At 34.9% G+C, this 17,641-nt stretch overlaps 1 protein-coding gene across 3 annotated transcripts in view; it reads left to right on the top strand.

Moving 5' to 3' along the window:
- Positions 1-17,641, top strand: part of CCDC102B (coiled-coil domain containing 102B) — a 222,667-nt gene that overhangs the window by 66,557 nt on the left and 138,469 nt on the right. For all 3 annotated transcript variants that reach the window (XM_007189940.2, XM_057526837.1, XM_057526836.1), the window contains exon 5: positions 9,286-9,402. In XM_007189940.2, coding sequence (XP_007190002.1) covers positions 9,286-9,402 — 117 coding nt within the window. The remainder of the gene's footprint in view (positions 1-9,285; positions 9,403-17,641) is intronic.

The following is a 17,641-nucleotide window of genomic DNA, read 5'->3' as shown; positions in this document are numbered from 1 at the left end:
GTGAGTACTCTGCAGACCTCCAGGGTTCCCCTCTGCTCTGTTCTCTCCGCTGTGGTACCTTTGCCTCAGCTACCCCTCATCCCATCACTCCCAGCTCCACCCAAACTCAGGGGGACCAACAGCTTCTTCGTTGCTTCCCCTCCCTACCCTGTGAACTGAAACTCCTTCCAGGTAATAAACAGGCTATTTTTAGGGCTCTTTTTGTTTTCTCAGGGATTGCCTGACAATCAATGTCTTTACAACAATTGTTTCTTCCATTTTTCTTGCTTTTTAGTGGTTTCAGGTTGGCAAATTTAGCGTCTTTGACTCCATCTTGTTTAGCAGTCAGTATAGTTTTGATTATGTATTAGAAGTATGTTTTTTTTTTATCTTGTTTCCCTTTAAATATTATTTTTTGAAAAAGCAGTCAATTTTTATACAGAATATGGGTTTATATATGTTATGTGAATGTTTTGGTAAGTCATGATAACCTGTTTTAAAATAACACATATTTTTATTCAAGATATTTTTTACTGAATTAAAAGAACAAAGGTCATTGCCCTTTTTTGTGTAACATTTTATTTCTTACATGGTTTCTAAGCTGTTAATCACCCTTCCTTTTACTAACTTATCAAGAGATAAATATTCACATGAAGCTCAGACATTTTATTTGGATATATCTTTTTAAGTGTGTTTTAATATGTTGGTTTTTCTTTATATTTCTTTTTCCTTTTTTCCTTCTTATAATTTATTTAAAAAGCCAAGTCATTTGTCCTGTGAAGTTTTATTTTGGATTTTAGAGATTGCATCCTAAGGTACAATTTGCTACGTTTCTCTGTTCTCTATATTTCTTATAAAATGGTAGCTGGATCAATAGGTTTGATGTAATTCTCTTTCAGGATGTTCTCCTAGGTGGGGTATTCTTCCTTTAAGAAGCACATGGTATTTGGGTGTCCCTGAGGTGCTAGCAGACAGATGATCATTGCCTAGAACCATCGATTAATTCGGGGCTGCAAAATTGTGATATTCTCTTATTTCTCCTTAAGCTATTAGTTGGAATATTTAAATGAAGAGAACTTCTCACATAATACTTTATGCATTTAGATATAGTCAGGATACATGAGAGATTATTTTCCCTTTCTTTACCAATATACAAAATAATAACTTAGTTCACTATCATTCCCCAGTGTTAATCAAACTAGTTTTTTTTTTTTAGAATCTTACAATCTATTTATTTATTTATTTTTGGTTGTGTTGGGTCTTCGTTTCTGTGCGAGGGCTTCCTCTAGTTGCAGCAAGCGGGGGCCACTCTTCATTGCGGTGCGCGGGCCTCTCACCATCGCGGCCTCTCTTGTTGCGGAGCACAGGCTCCAGACGCGCAGGCTCAGTAATTGTGGCTCACGTGCCTAGTTGCTCCGCGGCATGTGGGATCTTCCCAGACCAGGGCTCGAACCCATGTCCCCTGCATTGGCAGGCAGATTCTCAACCACTGCACCACCAGGGAAACCCCAAACTAGTTTTTTTAGTATCATTATGAATTCATGAATTTAAACTTATTGAGTGTGCTTTAACATACTGCAATTATTATCCCTACTGATATTCAAAAATTCCCATATTTAGAGAGCAGAAACTTCTTAATATTGGCTCCTGAGAACATTTGATGCAATCCTAGCAAACTTTTATAGTTTCCTTACTCTGTGGCATGACAAAATATACTAGATATACCAAAATATCTTTGTTTTATATCTGGAATAAGCCATTTCTTCAGAGCCCTGGATTCTCAGTGAGAAATAGCTCAAGACCACAATCTGTGTGTAGAAATGTGCTGAGATGGTCATTATTTCCAGGCCATTTCAGTGGAAAGAACTGGTAAATTTATAAATATGTTGAATCTTCTTTATCATTCTCCTCTGTTCATCACAGTTTGTTCATTACTTTTGGTTATTTAGCATCTTATTTCTTTTTACCTTGTCTCTTACGGCAGCATCTGTTGCACTTTTTTGCTCTTGTGTTCCTTTTAGCTTATTCGGAAGTGATTTTTATTTCTAATTCTTTCCTGAATATAATTACATTTCTGAATATTTAAAATTCTTGGTTGCATTGCTCTTTCATGTTATTTATAATTTTATTGATGTTTTGGTCACTTTGAAAATTTTGATTCTTCTTTTTCTCTAGTGGGCATGTATTTCTAGAATGTTCTCACTATGTATACCATATTCTCATTGTGTTTAAGATTATTCTATTCCTCATTCTTTTGTCCTTATATAACACTACATATGATTCAACTATGACCCTCTTTTGTTGCTCATTCTTAAATGGATTTAGGTTTTTTTGGTACATAGAAGGGAAAGTGAGTGAATAAAGAAATGTTTGCTAGCTTCACTGCTTTATAACTCATTACTCTTAATATTTGTGCAATGTGCCCCAAATTATGGCTTTGTCCTCTCCAAAACCTCCTGGCCCTATTCTCCAGCGGACTTCTACACGGATCCCTTCTCTGCCTTTATTGCCACTGTTCCTCTCAATACGGATCCTGTTCTCGGCATTACCCTCTGAGGGGAGGGGTATTTTTAAAAGAAGTCTTGTCTGCTTTTTTTAAGCGTATATAGGGTAGAGACTGCTCCAGTTCTTCAGACTTTACAATGGCCCTCTCGCATAAGCTCCCAAATTAGAAATTGTGAAACTCCCCTAGTTTCATCTACTGTCTTCATGTTGACTTGACACACTTCCCAGGTATTGTATATTGTCAGTCTGGGGTTCCCCTGTTCTCAGATCATGATGATTCCCTTTAGTTTTCTCAAGCAGGTGCTGATCTCCTGCAATTCTTGAAGCTGTGAGTGGGTTGTCTTAACCCACTTGTATCTTGGGGTTCATAGGGACAACTTGTCATCTAATTTTGCTGTAGGCATCCATAGGTTTTTTAGTTTGTTATTCTCATTGCTCTGTTTTCATGGAGAGATTGCAGTCATTAAAATAATTAACACCACCAGACCACTGCCTTCTTCTCACAGTTCCCTACAGGGATAGTAATTTGGTTTTCAACCCCAGATTTCCAGCTTCCACATGGGGCCTTCAAAAATTTATCTGCCTAAGGAAGTACTTTGCAAGTGAGTTCTCTTAGCCCACATTACCCTCCACCCACTTCTCAAATGAGAGGCATATTTATCTTTCTAATCCCCAGTATTATTTTAGAATATTTTGCCAGACTGAGAAAAACTAAAGAGTGCCAGACACAGAGATATTTTAAAATATTGGTATTAATAAGCCAACTAACGAATGAGTCACAAAACCTTTGGCATGTCAGGTGGTTCCTACTTTTCCTTTTCATAAGAATACTGGAATAAGACCTAATGGATTGGTCAGTTTGTAGATAATAAAAAATAAATTTTGATATAAAATCAAAATGTAGCTTTGCCGTATATTTAGTAGGATATTAAAAAATAACACAAACAATGATTAGTATAACAAAATATCTTCCATTTCTGTCAACATGTGTGATCAACTTTCTCAGTGCTCATATTTTAAAAAGAATAAATAAAACTGATGATAATTATTATTTTATTCTATCAGTAAGTTAATTTCATCCATGGATACACAAACTAATTGAAAAAATGTGTCTATGTGTCTCATAAAGAGATGTGTTTCCAGTAAATGATTAGTTTATATTTAGTAATTATTTATCACAATATGTGCTATCCCATCTTACTTTTAAGCAACCATGTACCCGTAATAATCGTTAAGGTAATTCAATCCAAAAGAAACTTTTTAACATTTGGAACCTTACAGTTGTAATATATATAATACACACATATTTTATATACATATTTTTACTGCACGTTGTAGAGTAAAAACATTTTCAAGTATAAACATATGTTACAGTAAGATGATGTGGAGGAGGTGGAATAGAAATAAAAATTTAAGAAATAAAATTAACAACATAATTTTTTTTGAACAGATGACAGTGAATATCACATTTCTATGGATTTTAGATACTGCATAAAGTGTGATGCAACCATTTTATTTAAAGTGTCAATATTTAAAATTCACCAGAAATTTTACTTTTTGAATCTAAGTAAATATAATATTTTAAGACAAACTTTAAAAAGGTAGAGGATACATTAGCATGAGAGAAAAAGAGTTTAAAGACCACAAAAGTCAGTTATTTAGTGCTTTTATTTTGACTTGAAGGATACAGTAAAATTTGCATTAATCATAGTTAAACATTCTTAACTGTCTTTAGTACCATTCTTTAAGGTTGAAGGAGGGATTTAGGTAAAGTTTACTTAAAAGAATTTTTGGCTAAGTTTTGGAGCTATGATATAAGTGATGACATTTTGGAGGCTTCTCTGTACACTTACAGTTGATTCAAGTTATTTGAATGAACTGAACCTCGTTGTTAGCTGTCCCTGGGTCCACTGCATTTGGGTAGCCTTCTATTGGGGCACATTTCCTTCTTACATTCCTCACCTTTCATAAGAATATGGTATCCCTACCAGAACCTGCCTAACTGTTAAACATTCCTTCTTATATTCTGAACTAGTTGATAGTCAATACTTATCCCAAAAGCCAAATTATAAATGTATGTATCAACATGAAGGCAATGGGAAGAGCTGTTAAAGTGTGTTGACCAGGGTCAATCTGATTACAATAAAACAAATAACTCAAACTTCAGTGTGAAGAAGAGATTTAGGGGGCATGGGTGATGATGAAACTGTTGTGAGTCTAACATGGTAATCCGGAAAGAAATAATCAGATGCCCTAAGCTTGGTGGGGGATGTGGAGAGATGTGGAGAGTTGAGAAATATACAAGTGAAAGAAATCATTATGCTTGGTGATTAATTGAATGTTGAATGCATTTTCCTTCTCCTATATTATATGATTAAATAAGAAAATATTTTTATTTATGTTACACAATATTTTTATTTTCTAGACATTGTCTCCTGAAAGATTTTTCTACTCTATGCTAAATCTAAATGTATTAGAGTAAATATTTATGTGTAATGTTGCTAATTTTCCAGAAGCAAATTATGGCAGATATTTCTGAAGTCAGAGATATGATAAGTTGCCTGGTTTAATCTTTCACAAATACTGCAGTATGAAAAGAGGAATTTTAATGAGGAATTTTGGAATTATACTGTAATGCAATTTCAAAAAAAAAAACTATTGCAAGAGACTATACTTAACAGAATTTTAAATAAAGGGACATAAACTTGGAAAATGCTTTCTAATTCTGACTCATTCACTTCATCAGATACCTTCTATTTCTGTCATTTTCAATTAAACTAATGTGATATATCATTTGTGGATAACATTCATAATTCTGCTAAATTAATAATCCTTACCATCTCCCCATCCGTGGCTTTCAACTTTTCATTTGCTAAATAGATTTTTAGTTACAACTCCATTAATCTAAACCTAAAGTTGAAGAGGTAAGTGGCAAAATTAAAGTGATTTTGAGTTCAAAAAATAATTTTTAAATGATCAAAATAACTCAGTTTTTTAATAGGAGGGAGTATAGTTGTTTCATTAATTTGTTAATCAATTTTTTTCTGTTATATTGTTTTAATTGCTTTAGCTGTTCAATATTTCATTTACTGTTATTATTTTCTTTTTTGCTCTTGCCTGTCTGGAGTGTATAGGAACTGTGAGGTTAGAGGGGCTGGCTTAGAATAAGGGATAAGAATAGGAGACCAGGACTGAGGGTTATAGGACCAAGCAGCTGATAAGGACTTTGACTTATACTCTGAATGGATTGGGAAGCCTCTGGAAAGATCTGAGCAGTGGAGTTACCTGATTTGATTTACTTTTTTAAAAGCTTTTTTTTTTTTTAATTTTAGAAATTTATTTATTTATTTATATTTGGCTGCGTTGGGTCTTCGTTGCTGCACGCGGGCTTTCTCTAGTTGCAGCGAGCGGGGGCTACTCTTTGTTGCGGTGCACGGGCTTCTCATTGCGGTGGCTTCTATTATTGTGGAACACGGGCTCTAGGCACGTGGGCTTCAGTAGTTGTGGCATGTGGGCTTCAGTAGTTGTGGCTCGCGGGCTCTAGAGCGCAGGATCAGTAGTTGTGGTGTGCAGGCTTAGTTGCTCCACGGCATGTGGGATCTTCCCGGACCAGGGCTCGAACCCGTGTCCCTTGCATTGGCAGGCGGATGCTTAACCACTGTGCCACAAGGGAAGTCCCTAAAAAGCTTTTTTTGATGGCTGTTTTGAGAAAGGGAATATAGATCCATGAGGAGAAGCAGAGAGTGTGGCAGTTATTAAAATAACTGAGATTTTGGTGGTTGATCAGGGCAGTAGTGGTGAAGGTAGAAAGTGGATGGATTTATTAAATAATTTGAAGGCTAAGTTCAATTGATTTGTTTTTAGTCTGAATGTGGCATATCAAAGAAAGAAAAAAGTTAATCATAAGTCCAATATTTTTGGCCTCATCAAAGGGAAGGATGGAGGTGATATTTGTTGAGATGGCAAAGACTAGCAGAGAAACATTTGAAGGAGAAGTACTTAGTCTTTTCAAAGTGTTAAGCTTTGGAAGCCTATGGAAGTGATAAGTAGGAAGTTGGGTGTGTGGGTCAGAAGTTGAGGGGAGACCTTCAGGATGGAATGAGGCATTTGAAGGTTGTCAGCATTTTGACTGGTATGCAGTGCCATGGGTGCACATGAGCTTTCCAAAGGAGCAAATGCGTCAAGAGAACGGGTACACTCCAATATTCAACTCTGTCTTCTAACTTTTCTAGTAAATTTTTTCTGAAGGAAGGATGGCTAGACATATTTTAAAAAATCCTATTATTGTTCTTTAAATTTTTGAAATTGCTTTGTCCTTAATTTATGAATGCAGTATATATTAAATTTTTCCTGAAGATGGTGATTAGATTTTTTTAAAAAATCATTCTTTTTCATATCTTAAATTGTACCATTTTTCTGTTTTGTTTGTTTTCTATCAGACATTCTGTTTCTTAATCTTGGTAATATTTTTTCATAGCCTTGGGGTTCTTCCTATGTCCAGAGATCCTTGATTTTCTGCTCACAGTGATGAATGAAAATGGAATTATTTTAGGTAATTGATGTGGATTCCCTCTACTGTTGCATATGAAAGTGTATTTTCCTGCTTCTTCTCTCCTTTGAGTGGTTTATTGAAAATTTTGTTGACAATGGGAGGGTTTATGTTTGATCTAGTTCCCTGAGAAGTAATGACCAAGATTTCAGAAGTTAAGCTAGGGGCATTCAATTACCACAATGAGTTAAATTTTTTTTTTTTTTGGTGGACACAACCCAAAACCTGTTGCTTGCAATTTGTTATTCTTTTTTTTTAGCAAAGTGACTTTTCTTTTCTTTTGGCCAGAGATTAATGCCACACTCTCTATTTAACTGACGTGAAAGTGAAGTGAAACATGCATAGACAATCTTCCAATGGACAATGTGGCATAATGTCCTGTTTCACTCTTGACTTTCGTGGTGCATTTTCCACATTACCAATTCTGAACATGAAGCCTCTGTGCAGTTGGCAAATCAGCCCCTCCCTCCACCATGGTCCATTTGTAGTATGTTGGCATGATAGTATCTTCTGTTATGCTCCCTCTGTTTTTTATTTCTGTAAGCTTATTGCCTTTCAGAAAATTATTATGACATTTAGCTTTACAACTATAAATGCAGTATTGGTTTATGCATTGGTTTAAGAACTCAGGTAATGAATTTGGCAAGAATGTTCTCAAATTTGCTTCCCCCAGTTATTAGCTTTGTGAATTTGGGAATGCTACTTAAGCCTAGTAAAAATATGTTTTATTTTTCTTTAAGGTAGGGGGTAATAATAATAATACCTAACGCAGAGGATTACTGTTAGCATTAAGTAAGGAAATATATATCAAGTCCAGTTCCTAGAGACTAGTACATGCTTAATATTACTATTAACAATAATAACATGAGTAAGAATGTTTTAAAATTTTAAATAAGTGGTATAATGATAGCTTTTATATCCTAATTTATTGTTCGATTACATACAAATTATGTAATTTTAATTCTGGAAACCTACACAGTATAGGAAAAACATGTTAATAAAACAAAATAGCCTATGTGTATATATCTACATATTATATATATATCAAATTTCATGATTCTGCTGAAAACTTCTAATTATAAGAACAGCTAGGGGAAAAATCATTGTTTGCATTTCTAGGATTTTTCTCATTCCTATGTTTCTTTTTATAGACTTAGGTTTTAGGTTCACTGCAAAATTGAATGGAAGGTACATAGATCTCCCATATGCACCACCCTGCCCCCCACTCATAGGTAGCTTCCCCTATTACCAAGGTCCTTCACCACAGTGGTACATTTACTACAATTGATAAACCTACACAATACATTATAATCACCCAAAGTCCATGGTTTATCTAAGGTTCACTCTTGATGTTGTACATTACTGGTTTAGACGAATGTATAAGGACATGCCTCCATCATTAGAGTATCACACAGAATAATTTCACTGCCCCAAAAACCTCTATGCTCCACCAAGTCATCCCTTCCTCCTCCAAGCCCTGGAAACCACTGATCTTTTTATTGATGACATAGTTTTGCCTTTTCTAGAAAGTCATATAGTTGGAATCATACAGTATGGAGCCTTTTCAGATTCAGATTGGCTTCTTTCACTTAAAAATATGCCTTGATGTTTCCTCCATGTCTTTTCATGGTTTAATAGCGCTTTTTTTTGTTTGTTTGTTTTTTAGTGCTGAACCATGTTCCATTGTCTGGATGTGCCAGAGTTTATTTATACTGTTTTCCTGCAGTAGTTTTCTATAGAAATTTATTGACCTCTTTTATAGACGTTCTACATACATTTTACCACCTTGAGCATTATACAGATGTAGTTTTTCCATTGCCCAAATTTGTCTCTGTTACAATCTATACACTATTTATACTTCATAGAAAATATACATAAGTAGGATTACAAAGAGTACTATGGGACTAATATTCAAGACTGAAAGATCAGAATTAATTGGATTAGTTTAGAATCCAATTAGTCAATTATTAAGAATCTGTGGAGGTAACTAAGCTTTGTCCAATTGTCAACTTGTGAATTTAGATTAATGGAGATTTGCTGATTTGTTTTCCAACAACATAGGAGTTTTCAACTACAAGTGTAAAGAAATGCATGGTTCAACTACAATATTTATAATAGCAACAACAAAACTTACCAGGTTATACATAGAAAAAAAAAAAAAACCTGAAAACAAAATGAAAGACTAATGTGAATTATCCTGGAACCAGCCTTTGTAATATCATGTGATTATGACTTTAACTTTCTTTTTTCAGTTTGACATTCTTCATGGTCAACATAAAAATAAAATGGAAGAAATATCAGGAGATATAAAGGAAGGATTGAAATCTCAAAATAGCAGTGACAGAGTGATCTATGAGTTAAGAGCAGAGGTAAGTTACTGGATAAAGAGTAATACACTAAAACATATCTGAAGGTTATTAAATGATATAATGTCCTAAGAAGTATAACTGAGGAGTCTTTGGTTATTTTATGAAAAAGAATACTGCTGAACATCAAAAATAAAGTATCAGTGTACATGTGATCTAAAATGCTGTGAAATGATATTGGCCCAACACTACATCTGAATTGTCTGAATGTTATAAAGACAAATTGACTAAAAAACCACCTGGACACACCCCTACCCTCACCCCATATAAGGAACAAGTTCGCCCCCCCACTCAGGAAGCGAGCAAGAAAGAGAACCTGTTTGTTCTTGTTCCCCCCTGCTGCAGCAGGGGCCCCAATAAAGCCTTGCCTGAAAAAAAAAACCCACCTTATAGCTGATACATCTTACTGTAAATAAATACTTTTTAAAAGTTTGATCAGCTGCTGGATCTCATGTGTTAAGATATTATCAGGAACAATGGCATTCAAAATTTGTTACATGTAGTTCCTGGTTGAATTCACATGGCTGTTGGCAATTAGCAGTAGGCAGAATTACCTCACTTTTGTTATAGTTAATTCATTTCTTAGGTGTGCCGAGTAAAATGGTGGAAACATCTAGTTTCCGCTACCACCACCAGCAACAAATTAATTTTCACAGATTGTACACTCTGTTTTCTTTGTCTTGTTGGTAAAGGAGGAATTATCATCCTTAGAGATAGGAGGGGAGATTGAATTATTTGTACTTTATAGAACATTGTGTTAGTGCATTAAAAGGGGGTAATCATAAATTATTTATTATGTAACAGGTAATTCTGGAAGATGTCTTAGATACAAATGTGTAAGAACAATTCAGGAAATGGAATTAAGTTAGTGAAAAATATAGGTAGGGAAGAAAGTAATTTGTGCTAGAAGGTTTCTTGCTTATAAAATTCTGTAAAGACTGAATTCACACCTCAGTATGTTTTATATCAGATGAACATAGTGCAATGGAAGATGCATAGATTTCAGAACAAAAGTGTCTCCATCACTTACTGATTACTTTATTCTGGTCAACTCCTTAAGCCTCTCTGAATCTCAGTTTACAAATTGTCATAAGGGAAGTAAGAGTAATACTAGTTATCACACAGGATTTTTGAAAAGATTACGTATTGCAGGGGTAAAATTGTCAGAGGCAGAGTGCTTTACTGTTGGGAATTAGCTAAGATATTCAGGAAAATTTGCCCTTCCTGAGATTAGCTCTTTCCTTGTCACCTCTTCTATGAGTCATGTAAGGGGTGTTGGGGTGAAGGAGGATATATAGAGACATCCGTGATGAGAAAGACTGAACTGTTGAAAACATCGCTTCCTAAGAGTGAAGTCAAAGGGGAAAAAATGATGACTCATATATCTTTTGTTTTCTAAGAGGAACCAAACAAGCAGGATAGGCACCAGTGTTCCTTGGCCCTGAGATCTGAGAAGCATCTTTGATTAAGCACCGCACACTATGTCACGTACAAGCTTATTTAGGACTTAGAGACAAATGCAGAGGAAGGCACATATGGTTGTTAATACTCTCCTCAAAAGTTGATGGCATTGTCTTAGATCATCATTTTCGGGATACATTGGGAGCCATAGCAATATAGGATCTCTGATATACAACTTTTTTAGTTTGGTGTAATAGAAAGTTCTGAGACTCATTTGAGTAAGCTATTTCACATCTATAGAGCTCAATTATGTATCTTAAATTAGGATACAAACATTTTGCCCACCTAAAGGCACTTTTCCATAAGATATTCAAGCAGTATGATATATAATTTTTGCTATTTTGAAATTCTTAGTGAAGGACTTAATGCTGAAAGCAAATGTAGACATGAATTGCCTATGTCTTTTACTCTGTGCACTTGAATGTTATATTCGATTGAATTAAATTTCAGAAAGAAGGCTTTGTTCAAAAGAAAACAAATATTGGGACAAATTCTTATAGAAACAGTGAGCTTGTGTGTGTGTATTGTATATATGAGTCTATGTGTTCGTTTAAATTTTAAATTAGGATAGAAGCTACCTCCTTTCTTTGGAAAAGAAGACATAACCACTCTGTTGTCATTGTTTTGTTTTTTATACTGGTTATGTTTAGGTCTTAAAATCATATCATAACTTTTCATGTTTGCATAAAAGTCATTGGGTGATTATACCATAATTTAATTAAAATATAATCTATTTATAAAAATCTATTTAGTTTTATTGTTACATATATAATCAATATTGCAGTAAACATGCATGTCCACATGCATCTTTAAACATTTAAAAATGGCTTAGGGTAAATTCCTAGAAATGGTATGGTTTTTTCAAGAGAATGTTTATTTTTTCAGTATTTTATACATACTGCCAGATTGTCCATTAGAAAAATTATGTCAATTTACATTCACACTCACCTGCAATGTATAAACATGCTCATTCTATAGCCAACAGTATATATTATTGTTTTTAAAATTTTCCTAGCTGATAGGCCAAAAAGATCATTTTAATTTGTATTTTATTGATCTAAACATACACTTCTAGTTGTTTGCTCATTTTTATTGGTATAAGGTTTATTATAATAGCTACCATTTACTGAGAACTTACTGTGTACATCACACATATATTGCTGAGCCATTGAAATATAAAATCTTATTTAATATTTTAACACTCTTATGATCTGTGTATTCTTAGCTACTTTTAATGGAAAGAATCTTAGAGGACTTACCTTGATCAAGAGTACATCAAATGTACGTTTTGCTCAAGGGTACATCAAATGTTATCGAGATAATCTTTTACCTATGTTCCTACTTAGTTCCAATTTCTCAGAGGCACACACTCAGGTCAGGTTGTTCAGCAGGTTAGGATCTTACCAAAGGCCACCAGCCCATGAGTTAAATCCTGAAGCCACATGTTACCAGCAGTCAGTATCTTACATTGCTACCCCAGTCTGTCCTCATTCTGTGGGTGTACTGAAGCAACAACTCTGGAAATACAATAGATTTTAATTGTTGGAATTAAAAAATAGTATCTTCATATCAAACATCAAGATTTTCTAACCATTGATGATCCCCATATGTCATGGGCACCTTTTTAAAACTGTTACCAACACCCACCAATTTGCTAATAGTATTGTTTGCACTTGAGGAGTGTGCTTTACTTATCTCTTAATCTGCCCAGTCTCTTTCACAAATAGTTTGATGATGATCTTCCCATTTTGGAAATCTGATTGGTCAAAGAAATTCAAAATGCAGTCTTGATAAAAAGGCCCCAGAATATTTAAATAATTGACTCTTCTGGACAATGTGTAATGAGGTGAATTCTCTGAGCAGGAAGTCACTTGGTAAATGAATATATCTTAACATATGTATATATGCATATGCGTAACAGATGCATTTGATCTTTTCTCCACATTTAAGATCAAGACCCCTTGAACTAGAAATAAGAGTTTATTTAGAATGGAAATGAACTGGCATTCTGAGTGAAGAAATTGTTACCTTTTTCTACAACCTGGCTGCTGCTTGAAAGCAAACTCATAATCAGGAAACACTCACATTACATTTTTTAGGCCAAACATTTTGGGATAAACATTTTCCAAGGGAAAATATTAGTTTATCTTGTATTATTCCAAAAATATATCACTTACATTTCAGTTTCAAATTTTGGGGAATTTTGATTTCGTATTTCTTTTCTGTGGTTTGTTCTTTTCTCTTCTCACCTATTCACACATTTATATCCTATTCCTATTCCACTTTGGAAAGATTAAGTAGACATACTTTTCCCTACTTAATTCAATAAATCAAATAAAAACTCTGAACATTATATGTAAAGCAAACATAAAAGACTCAAAGTTGAAGAGAAAAGGCATTCAGCTAGGTATCTTGGGACCTAAGAAATTACATGGAGGAGTTTCCTGGATTTTCTTTTCTCTGTATATATGCCAGAATTGGAACCGAAGAAGCTAGCAGCCTGGAAATAACAACAGGCACAGATAAAAACAAAACCAAAATCAAAATGCAACCAAAGTCTGCTTGCTCTAGTTAAAGGACTAGGGAATGGTCAGCTTAGCAAGACAGGAAACCACTAGACAATAATTGTTCTAATCCACCAAATATTACAGAAAACAGTGGTGCCCCACTCAACTCCTGTTAGTAAAGCTGAATAGGGAGCGTACACTTCCACCCTCACAAGACAGTAGAAAGTTGCCCAATCCTTCCTTCTGGAGTGTTGGCATAGAAGGCTGAGCTAGAACCAGGGTTTCATCCCTTCTGGGCAGCAGTGAGACCCCCAGAGCTTGTGGTGTCAGTGAAAACCATGTAGGGGGCCTGTACTTTCACCTCCACCCTCTCCCAGCTACAGAGGTCTAGTGGATGGCTGGAGCACCCATCCCCATCCAGCAGTAACTAGGAGCATCCCCAGTCGGGTACCAATGGAGGTTTGGTGGGGCCTGGACTTCTACCTTCACCTGGAAGTAATGCGTCCATGCTGCTGCTTTACCTTCCAGAATGGTGCATCAGAGGAACCTGTCTGACACAGAATGTTTAGATGAGAACCAGAGTCTCATAAGATAATACCCAAAATGTCCAGGACACAATTGACTATTACTCATCATATCAAGAACCAAAATATCTCAGAATGAATGAAAGAAGACAATCAACAAATGCCAACACTGCAAAGACAGAGATGTTTCCACTTCTTGACGAGAATTTTGAAGTGGCCATCATAAAAATGCTTTAATCAGCAGTCGTGACCATGCTTGAAACAAATGAAAAAAATAGAAATCCTCAGTAAAGAAATAGAAAGTCTCAGCAGAGAAATAGAAAATACAAAGAAGAAACAAATGGAAAAGTTAGACGGGAAAAACACAATAACCAAAATTTTTAAAAATTATGAATGGAAGGGACAGAAGAAAGAATCAGTGAACTTGAAGACAGAGCAATAGAAATTACCCAGTCCGAATGACAAAAAGAAAATAGTCTGAAAGAAAACAAAGCCTTTGCTAACAGGGATTGAGGTAGGGGCCTGTGGGATGCTAACAAAGATCAAACACTTATGTCACTGGAGGCCAGTTTGAGAGGAGAAATTATGAGGGGCCGAATATTACTCAAAGAAATAGAGTGAAAATTTTCCAAATTTAGGAAAAGTGTCAAATCTATAGTCAAGATGCTTAGTAAACCCCAATCAGCATAACCTCAAATATATCCACATCCAGATACTTAGTCAAACTTATGGAGAACTAAGAAATAATCATCTTGACAGCACCAAGAAGAAAATTACACCTGACCTACAGGGAAAAAAAAATCCAAATGACATTGAAAATTTCATCAGAAACCATGGAGACCAGAAAGAAGTGGCACACTTTTGTCCAAGTTCTGAAAGAATTGTCAACTCAAAATGCTATATCCAGTGAAAATACCTTTTAGGACATTCTCAGATGAAAGAAAACCAAGATAATTTGTCTCCAGTAAATAAGCACATGAAAAGGTGTCAACACATTAATCATCAAGGAAGTGCAACTTAAAACCACAGTGAGATAAAACTACACATTTATCAGAATGGCTAAAATAAAAATTAGTGACAACAGCAATGCTGGTGAGAATGCACAGCTACTGGATCACCCGACTCGCTGCAGGAGATGTGAATGATGACAATCACATTGGGCGACAGTTTGGTGTGTTCCCAAATAACAACTATCATGTGACCAGGAAATTGTACTCCTGCGCATTTCTCTCAAAGAAATGAAAACTTATATCCACACAAAACTTATACATGAATCTTTAAAGTAGTTTTGTTTACAAATACCAAAACTTGGATACAACAATGATACCTTCAATGGGTAAATAATTAAAAGCCATTACAGCTATACCTTGGGATAAACTCCTCAGCAATAAAACGGAATGAAATCTTAATCTATGCAGCAATCTGGGTGCATCTGTGGAGAAGCATGTTGAATGAAAAATATCAATCTCAAAAGACAGTATAGCCCATGATTCCATTTATATTACAGTATTGTAATGACAAAACTTTAGAAATGGAGAGAATAGATTAGTGGTTGCCGGGGATGAAGGCATGATGGGAGGGGAGTGTGTGTGTCTATTAGATGGCAACATAATGCATCCTTGTGATGGAAATGGTCTGTATTTTGACTATGTTATTATTGACATCTAGTTATTATACTGTACTATAGAGTTACAAGATGTTATCATTAGGGAAAACCAGAAAAAGTACACATGGGATTTATTTTGATCATTTCTTACAGCTGCTTAAGAATGTACAATTATCTCAAAATAAAAATTCAATTAAAAAATCCCAATCTTCTCTCAATATGTATGACAAGTTCCACCCTTTCTACATACTCCTCTGAAAATATGTATCCCTCATTTTATTTCCATTTTTGGGATCCGAGAGACCTGGGTCCAAGTTCTTAACCTGGCACTGACTTGCTGTCTGACTTCCTACTAACTACATGGATTTTCTAAGTCTGTTTGATTATCTGCAAAATAGTATTTAAGTAACAACTCATCTAAAGGATTAATTCATCCATATATGTAAAGTACTAAAAATTGTACATTATGTGTATGTAGTAGGTATGCAAGAAATACATGTTTTCTCCCTTGTCATTCAAATTTCATTTAGTACATCCTATATTGGAATGACAATCCAGATTTTTAGATATTAGTAACATTGTAGATAATTCTGTGATATCCCATAGAAAACTTCAGAATACTTCTATATGTGTGTGTTCTTCCTCTCCTCAACTGTAAGCTTTTTGGAGTTTAAGGGTACTGTCTTACAGCAACTGCACTGAGCACAGTTTCTGGTGCCAAATAGGTTTCCAATAAATGTTTGACAGGGGGAAATGCATCTTTTAATGTGAATAATCTAGCTCCAAAATTAGTCTGTAAATCTTCCAAAGGAGTAGGATACATTTTCCCATTCCTGAATCACCAAGTGTCTTGCATATATCTCTTCACGCATTGACAGTTAAGGCAAGTCTTTAATGATTATATGGACAAAGACCATGAAACTCTTGAGCAGGAAAGAACCTTAAAGGTACAGTCTAGTCCTTCATTTCACAGATTCCCTTCCTCACGTTAGCGAATTACCCACAATGGGCTCTTCCAGCTCTAGATGTGTCCCCATCCCCATGCCGTTGACACTCATTGTCTTTGATACTTCATTAGGATTAAAATCTTTCCACATAATATGAGAGAATGCTCTTTAAATGATTTCTTTTTCTTCCTAATCCTGACTGCAATATGATATAAATTGAAGGAACAAAGTATATTCATTTTTTCTCTCTTTCAGAATGTCTCTATTTATTTACTTTTAAAATGCTGCTTCCCAATTAAGGAAAAAAGACCCAGATGGGTAACATGTTAAATTTAACTTGTGATTATATAAGTAGTCCTCTTTATTTTGCTTATGCAAGATAAAACATAAACATTTTGTAACAAAATTTTTTCACACCCAGAAATTGTATCATTGTTGAGGTTTAAGGAAACTTTCCTCCATGTGTGTACCAACTGGATTCTCTCCGCATAGGCAAAATGATAGTGAAGTGAAAAACAAAGCAAGGCAACAAAATAAGTAATTTGTATGCTCATTCATTCATTGTCAATAATTTATTCAACAAACACTTATCAACCATCTACAGAGTCCTTGGTACTGGAATTAAGCACTGAGGAGTTGATAGAGTGATAGGCACAGTGGAAAACAAAGAAACAAACGCAGCAGTTAAACACAGTGTGTTACGTACTTTGATGGGTAATGTATAGTGATCTATGTGAGTTCATAGAAAAGGTGTCGAGGATGAGATGTGAATGATAAACAGCATCTAACCCACGTAAAGGGGAAAGGTAGATGTAAGGACTGTAAATGATAAAGGGAGTAGCAGGTGAGAAAGCTAGAGACCGCAGTATTGCCAGGAAATAAATGTAATAAAAAGAATGTTCTGACCTGTAAAGATTTAGAGCATTTCTGTTGAGTAGGAGAATATATTGAGAAGTCTTTTTTAAATACTGGGATATTGACAGTAAAGCAAAAAATTCCTCCTTTCGCTCTTACACAACTATAGAATTATGCTGATATGGAGGGAATATTTTGATCACTAGAAGAGTAACACAGTCTAACGGGGAGCAATTCATTACCAGGTTTTTTTATTTCGGGTAAGGTGGGGGAAAATACAGAGGGCAGAAAAATGTTTTGTTCTCTGTTTAAAAAGAGAAAATGTTTTCAACGTGTTTTCTT

This window comes from Balaenoptera acutorostrata, chromosome 13 (assembly GCF_949987535.1).
Source record: "Balaenoptera acutorostrata chromosome 13, mBalAcu1.1, whole genome shotgun sequence".
In the NCBI taxonomy this organism is placed as follows: Eukaryota; Metazoa; Chordata; class Mammalia; order Artiodactyla; family Balaenopteridae; genus Balaenoptera; species Balaenoptera acutorostrata.
The sequence above is the reverse complement of the archived record's forward strand: the minus strand, read 5'-3'. Positions and strand labels throughout refer to the sequence as shown.